Genomic DNA, 7,483 nt, shown 5'->3' with positions numbered 1-7,483 from the left:
CCCGTCCTCCATCCCCGCCGGGCAGGGCGCGCCCGAGACCCGCGCCGGGAGCGGCGGCCGGGGCCCCGAGTGGCCGGGAGGGGCTGGCGGGCTGGCGCGCGCGGCTCGGGTTTCGGCCCGCCCCCGGCGCCGGCGTGATCCCCTCCCGGGCGCGGGGCGGGGCCGGGCCCAGCTGGCCGCGCTCCGGGCGCTATAAGAGGGCGGCGGCCGCGGCGCGCCCTGCGCGGAGCTGGGAGCGCGATGGTCGGCCGCCGAGGCGCGGCAAGATGCTGGATGGGTCCCCGCTGGCGCGCTGGCTGGCCGCGGCCTTCGGGCTGACGCTGCTGCTCGCCGCGCTGCGCCCTTCGGCCGCCTACTTCGGGTAGGTGCCTTCGGCGGCCGGCGCGCACTGGTGGGCGGGGGCGGCGGGGCCGGGGCGGGGTCGTCCGGAGTCCCTGAGGCACCCGGGGTGGCTGGGGCCGGGGCGCGGCGGGGCCGCCGGGTTGCCTGGCGCTATTTGTTTGCGGCGCGCGCGTCGCTCCGTCCGCCGCGCGGCACGGCTAGAGAGGCAGGCGGGTGGACCCGTCGGGCTTGCGCCGGGCCGCGGTCCTCCGTGACCGCCGAGTCGTCGTCGTCGTAGTCGCCGCCGCCGCCGCCTCCGTGAGCAGGACTGCCTCGCGTTTAGGGATTGGGATCAGGTCCCGACTTCCTTGGGCCGCCGTGTCGTTGCCAAAAGGCTGGAGCCTGAGTCCTCAGCCCCTGGCCATCGCCCACCTAGCAGCTTCCCCTCCTTTCTCTTCTGGAGAAGTTAATTTAACAATAACAACAATACGTACAAAATCCAGATGTTCCTCGCGCTGAGCCCCAAACGGAGAGAGAGAGAGAGAGAAATCCTCCAAGCTGGAGGAATTTATTTTTCTTGCGCTTTGCTTCTAACGCTGTGGCCCGGGCCCCGGCCCGCGGGAGCGCGTCCATGGGACCTGGCCGGGAGCGCAGAGCCCGGCCGGGGCGTCCCGCAGTGTCACTGCCCGTGCTCGCGTGTCTCTGCAGCAGCGCTTTGCGGGGCTGTCGGCGCGTCTCTCTCTTTCTTTCCCTTCCTTCTTCCCTCCTCCTCTCCGAGGTCTGGGATGCCGGGTCCAGCGACCTTTACAGGGACCCTCGCTGCGCTTTGGGCGCGCTGAGGTGCAGGGTGGCGCCGTGCGAGGCAGCGCCCCGGGCCTCCCCGCCACCTTCCCGCCTCCTACCCCGAGCGCCGCCGCTGGGAGCCCTGGCTGGCCTTCGGATCCCAGCCCCCGACCTGGACGCCCTGGGCCGCTCCCTCGGCCGGGCCGCCGCCCTCCGCCGGTCACCTGTTCCCGGCCTTCTGGCCTGAGCACCAGCGCTCGGCGGGCTGGCCGGCAGAGGGCCCCGTTGGTCCAGGAATCTGGCACCCGCCCGGGCAGGGAGAGGCCGCCTGGGCCGAGGAGCCCTGCAGGTGTATCCTGTTCTCAAAGAAAATAAAATATTTTCATGGGAAACTTTCCCTTTGTGTTTTTCTTTCTCCCCCTTTCTTCTCTCTGTTCCTTTCTTCTGGGTCGTCTTCCAGGGTCAGCCCGGTGTCTCAGTTCCCTGGGGCCCCCACCCGCAGCCCTCTCCTGGCTCCAACTGTGGGTACGGCCCTGGGCCTGGGCTGGCACGCCACGGCACGCCATCTGTGCAGCCCGTAGCCTCACCCGGGAGGGCAGGAGGGAGGGCCACAGGTCCGCGGTGACTCACCGTGGCCTTGTCAGCCAGCTGTGCTTCCCTGCTCTCCGGCCCAGCGGAGGCTCTGCTTCTTGGGCTCGGGACACACCCTGGGCTTGTTCGGGCTGCAGCGGCTTTGTCCCTGCTGTGATCCGATTCCTGGAGACGGGGTGGCGCTGGGTCTTGGCCTCTCCTTCTCTGACCTATCTCTGGGCTTTGTGCCCTGGAGAAGGTCAAGGGGCTCTGCTGCTTTGTGTGCGTGTGTTTCAGCTCTCTTGCAGACAGTAAGTCCAGGCTGGTGCCAGGCGCATAGCAAGGACTTAAGTGCTGTTGTGGCTTCTCTGGCCAGGCCCCCTTGGCCCTGCTTCTTGGCTCAAAAGGACCCATCAAGGGAGAATTCCTGAGTCCTGTCTGAGGGCAACTCTCCATGTAGCTACCCTGTGGGAAGTCCAGAGGGCAAGCGTGCTGCCTTTGGGGACAGCTGGCATTGCAGAGGGCAGCTAGGACTCTGTTTGACTGATGGAGAATGAGCACCTTCCTGAACTAGGGGCTGGGGGGCATCCTGGGTCAGGGCAGGCCAGGTTCCATCTGGGCTGCTGGAGGCCTTGGGCCCCCCTTAAGTCAGTTCCCAAGATTGGGCTGGGGAGGGGAAGCAGGGTACAAAGGGCTCCAGGCTGGGTTGTGTGGAGGCCTCTCCTGCTGTGGTTCCTGGCCCAGCAAAGGCAGGGGGTGGCCCAGGGCATTAAAGGCCAGGCGGGGTTGGAGCTGGAAAGGGGCTGGGGTGGCCCTTCCCAGCTCCAGTCCAGGAAGCAGGGAGAAGGGGCTGGGATCTAGGGCCGTTTTCTCCCTTCCCCCTCTCGAAAGCTCTGCCTGGCACGGAGGCTCCCGAGCAGGAACGCGGCTCCAGTTACAGCCCAGGAACCCGGAGAGGAGAGGCTGGCCTGGGGGAAGGTCACGTGGACCCACGGGAGCCCTCCCTGCCTGCTCCCTGAGCTGCAACCCAACCCTGGCTGGCGCCCGCTGCCTTCCTAGAGGCCTCCGGCCACCAGGCTGGACCCCCTCTGGGGAAGAGGCTCCCCCTTGGCCTGGCTAGCAGGTGGCATCTCCATCTGGTTCTCCCATGGCTGTGTCCCTGTGCCTCCTCGCTGGCCTGGCCCCAAGCCCTTCTAGACAGAGGGGTAAGCAGGGAGGCCGGCCCGAGGTCATAGGGAGGACTTGGGGTGCAGACTCAGACCCTCTCCCCAAGGTTACAGCAAGAGGGTGGGCCTGGTGGTGGTCTGAGGACATGGTTTGTCCTCCATTGGGAGGCCCCTCTCGCTTCACCCTTGCTGGGTTGTGGTCTCAGCTGAGATGGTAGATCCGGATTAGACGCCGGGGCTGCTCCTCTGCTGGGCCCAGACCCTCTGGATATGGAGTCAGGGCTGGGCCTGGGCCTGGGGGCTGTTCCTGCCCAGCGGGGTTTGGACCCCCACCCCTGGCTGCTAGGCTGCCTGGCTCCCTGGCACCTTGCAGCCCTTTCCTTAGGGGTCCCGGGCTGGCTCGGGACAAGGGCTGAGGCTTCCCACTGGAGTTCTTCTTTAAAGACCCTGAGGCTGTTTTGTGGTGGTGGCCCTTGCAGTTTACATCACTCAGGAAACATTTGCAGGTTACTTTGGGGGGCACGATGGTGGGAGGCCAGGCCCTGACAATTTGCCCCCTTCTCTGGGCCTCAGTAGCCTGGAGGCCTGCCTGGAAGAGGCATAACCAAGGCTGGCACTGAGGGATTGTTGAGGTGCCCCCGGCCATGGCCCCACAGCCAGTCATCGGGGCTGGAAAGGTGCTTGGAACTGGTCCAGAAGCCAGGCTGGAGGGAGTGACCACTGTGAATTGTGGGCCTGGTGGGCCTCAGGGCTCGCCGAGGCTTTTTGTTATTGGCTGTAACTCACGTCCTGTAAAATCCACTCTTTTAATGTATACAGCCTTGTGATTTCGAGTACCTCATTTGCCAGGCTATGCAGCTCTCACCACTGTTTAATTCCAGAACATTTTCCTCACCCCAGAAACCTCACACGCATTAGGCAGTCGCTGCCGGTTCCCCTCCCCCAGTCCCTGGCAACCACTCATCTGCGTTCTTTCTCCGCGGGTCTGCCTGTCCCGGACGTTTCCTAGAAATGGAATCCTATGCCGTGTGGCCTCCGCGCCTGGCTTCTCTCACTCAGCATCACTGTTGTAGCACGCGTCGGTATTGCCTTCTTTCTTACAACTGAGTTAGACTCGACTGGAAGACTCTCCGAGAGATTTTTTGACCCGTTCATCAGTTGACGGACATCTGGATCGCTTCCACCGTTTAGCTGTGATGGATAATGTTGCTGTGAGCATTGGTATGTGAGGTTTTGTGTGTGTGTGTGTTTTCAGTTCTTGGGGTACACACCTAGAAGTGGAGGTACTGGTAACGCTGCATGTGATGTTTTTGTTTTTGTTTTGTTTTATTGAGACAGAGTCTTGCTCTGTCACCCAGGCTGGAGTGCAGCGATGTGATGAAGGCTCATTGCTGCCTCCACCTCAGAGACTCAACCATCCTCCCGCCTCAGCATCCCAAGTAGCTGGGACCACAGGCACAAGCCACTAATCCTGGCTAATTTTTTTTAAATTTTATTTTTTGTAGAGACGGGGTTTTACCATGTTGTCCAGGCTGATTTTGAACTCTTGGGCTCAAGTGATCTCCCGCGTCAGCCTCGCAAAGTACTGGGGTTACAGGCATGAGCCCCTGCTCCCCGCCTGCATTTAGGTTTTTGAGGCCCTGCCAAACCCTTCTGGATGCAGCATTTTACATTTCTGCCGGCAGCACAGAAAGGCCTGTTTCTCCACGTCCTCGCCAACACTAGTTTTCTGTTTTATTTTCTACTGCAGCCATCCTAGTGGATGTGGAATGGCACCTTGTGTGGCTCTGATTGCATTTGTCAGGTGGCCAGTGGCGCTGAGCATCCTTTCGTGGCCCCACGGGCCATGTGTCTTCTTTGGAGAATGTCCATGCAGCTCCTTTGCCTGTTTTTAGTGGGGCTGCTTGTCTTTCTCCTGTTGAGTTATGAGAGCTCTTTACATATTTGGATCTCTCCTTGGACTGAGGAGAACCTTGTCTCTAGACCTGTGAGCCTGTGGGCACTCTTACCCCTGCACGAGGAGCCAGCGACACCCTGTCAGCCCCACTGGGTGGGTGGGGGCAGCCAGGACATCCCCCATTTCCTAGAGCCTGGTGTGGGGCAGTTCTGGGTGCTCAGGGGACTCTCAGAGGAGGCTGCGGAGAGGCTGCTGTCGCGGGCGTGGGGAGGGGATGTGTTTCTCACATTAGTGCCAACATCAGACCCCGCAGGGTCCAAGAGGGAGGCCGCCGGCTGTGGGCAGGACATACCCTGCCTGGTCCCATGGCTCTGCCTCTCTGAGCATCAGGCCTGGGGCACAGCTGGCTCCCTGGACGAGGGGCACCTGTGGGTCCCTGGCAGGGCTGGAGAAGGAGGGGTGGGCCTGAGGTGTGGAATCATGGGGCTGTGTGGTGGGCAAGAGAAGCCTGGGAAGGGGCTGGCAAGAAGGCGGCATCTGGGGTGACCCCTTGGCTGGGGCCTGGGTCGGGTGCTCTGAGCACTGTGGGCCAGGGGGTTTGGGAGCAGCTGAGAGCTCAGGCTTAGGTTTGGGCAGGCGCTGTCCTGGAGACCCGCCCCCTCCAACAACTTAGGACACCCCAGGAAGCACGTGGGGCCTGGCATCAGGAAAAAAGGCCACACAGAGTGCTCTGGAGGGCCAGAAGGGCAGGGAGGAAAGGGGCTAGGCAGCTAGCTGCCTTGTTTCGAGAGATCATGGAAGTGGCTCAGTGGGGCAGACCTCAGCAGAGGGCTGAGAAGAGAGGCCCTGGGGGCCAGGGGACTCCCTGGGGACTTCTTAGCACGGAAAGGAGAGGACAGGGCAGTGGAAAGTCGGGGCATTTCTCCAGGACTCCTGGCCTGGGACCTCGTGGCCAGTAGAGGGACCCAGGTGCCTGGCTTCCCTGACAGTGGGGCCGTAAGTGGGAGGGTCTGGAGTGTCAGCCTCATGGCCCCTGCAGGCACTGGTGGCCGTCCTCCTTCCTGCTCTGCACCCAGGGGCCTTGGAACCCCCAGCCTCTCCCTGCCCCACCTGCTTGGGGGTCCTGGCTCCCTGGAGGGTGTGGAGGGTGTGCAGTAAGGACGGAGCAGCAGCGCCTGGCCTCCCACAGCTGAGGGAGCAGATGTCCTGCCCACAGCCGGTAGACGTCTGGTTGGGGAGACAGCTGGCCTCATCTTGCTCCTGCCCTGCTGCAGGCTACAGAGGGCCCCAGTGCCTGCCCTGGCCTGGGACCTTCCGCCTGCTGCTGGGATGGCCCGGGCTGGGGGTGCCCTGCTCTGGGGTTTGGCCATCAAAGAAGCGTGTGGGTGACTCTTCCCCTAGGAAAGAGCACACAGGCACGGATACCTCCTGGAGGCTCTGGACCCTGGGGCAGGGAGGAGGTGATGCCTGTGGGAGGGTGGGGGCTGCGCGAAAGCGACACCTGTTGACAGGCCTTGGTTGCGCCACCTGATCCCGGCTGTGGCACGGGCTCCCTTTGTGCATTGTGCTAGGCGGTGGGGTCAGGACCGGTACAGTTGTCTCGGAGCAGGGTGGCTCCCACAGGAGTGTCTGTGGGACTGGGGACTGAGCCAGGCCCCCGGAACCCAGAAGGCCAGCCAGGAGTGGGGGTTCCCCAGACCCCATGCCTTCTGGCTGGAAGTTGACCTCTGATGGGGCCGACCCCAAGGGTCAGGTGAGGCCCTTGGGGCACAAGCGGTGCCATCTCCCCTGTGCTCCCAGGGCCTCGTCTGTCCCTCGAGGTCGGCCCCGGCTGCTGCTGCTTGCACGAAGCCCAGTGACTGCTCAGATGCCTCCTTCTCTCCCTGCGTGCTCAACTCTGGGGTCGGCTAGGAGGGTCCCCGTGGAGTCTCCTCAGATGCATCCTTCTCTCCCTGGTTGCTCAACTCTGGGGTCGGCCAGGAGGGTTCCCGTGGGGTCTCTTCAGATGCATCCTATTCTCCCTGGTCGCTCAACTCTGGGATCAGCCAGGAGGGTCCCCTTGTGTTCTCCTCAGATGCATCCTTCTCTCCCTGTTCGCCCAATTCTGGGATTGGCCAGAAGGGTCCCTGTGGGGTCTTCTCCAAGATGCATTTTGTGTGCCCCCCTACCCCAAGACTCCCTCAAGCCTGAGGCTCTCCCTGCCAGGTGGATCTGTGTCACTCATTCACCTGACAGCCCAGCCCCTGGTCCTACAGGACCCTGACTCTGGCAGGGCTGTGTCTGCACTTGTGGCCAGACGCAGTGCAGTGCAGACGTGGCTGCCAGGCTGCCGCACCTTCCCGTGTGTGGATGGTAGGCCAGATGTTGATGGCCCCACCAGAGCAGCCATGCGGAGTGCAGCCCCAGTGGGGATGTGACCCTGGTTTTCCTTCAGGGGTCATTTTCAAGCACATCCGTGGTCCAGGCCAGGCAGGGTGGCAGGTGGCTGGGGATGGTGTTGCTGTTCCTGCTGACCTGGGTGGCACTGGGCTGCCCCAGCTCCGTGACCTGCAGCCTGGGCCCTCCCTGGAGCCTGTCGCCCTCCCGGCATGGTCCTGGCTGGCTGGGCACCGCTGCCTGCCAGAGGAAGCCCAGCTGTCCAGCTGGCAGTTGCAGCACCTCAGGACCGGTGGCCGGATGGGACGATGGAAAAAGGCAAGCCGCAGGCTGCATTTGTTTTTCTTAGCGATACCTGAGGTCAGTGCAG

General features: G+C 63.1%; 1 protein-coding gene across 1 annotated transcript in view; it reads left to right on the top strand.

Annotated features, from left to right (window-relative positions):
* Positions 1-221: 221 nt before the first annotated feature.
* WNT9A (Wnt family member 9A) overlaps positions 222-7,483 on the top strand; it is a 29,619-nt gene continuing 22,357 nt past the window's right edge. Inside the window, exon 1 of the mRNA XM_055234015.1 lies at positions 222-361. Coding sequence (XP_055089990.1) covers positions 267-361 — 95 coding nt within the window. The 5' untranslated portion in view covers positions 222-266. The remainder of the gene's footprint in view (positions 362-7,483) is intronic.

This window comes from Symphalangus syndactylus, chromosome 19, assembly GCF_028878055.3.
Source record: "Symphalangus syndactylus isolate Jambi chromosome 19, NHGRI_mSymSyn1-v2.1_pri, whole genome shotgun sequence".
Taxonomy (NCBI): Eukaryota; Metazoa; Chordata; class Mammalia; order Primates; family Hylobatidae; genus Symphalangus; species Symphalangus syndactylus.
Note: the sequence above shows the minus strand (reverse complement) of the source record. Positions and strands in the feature narration are given on the sequence as shown.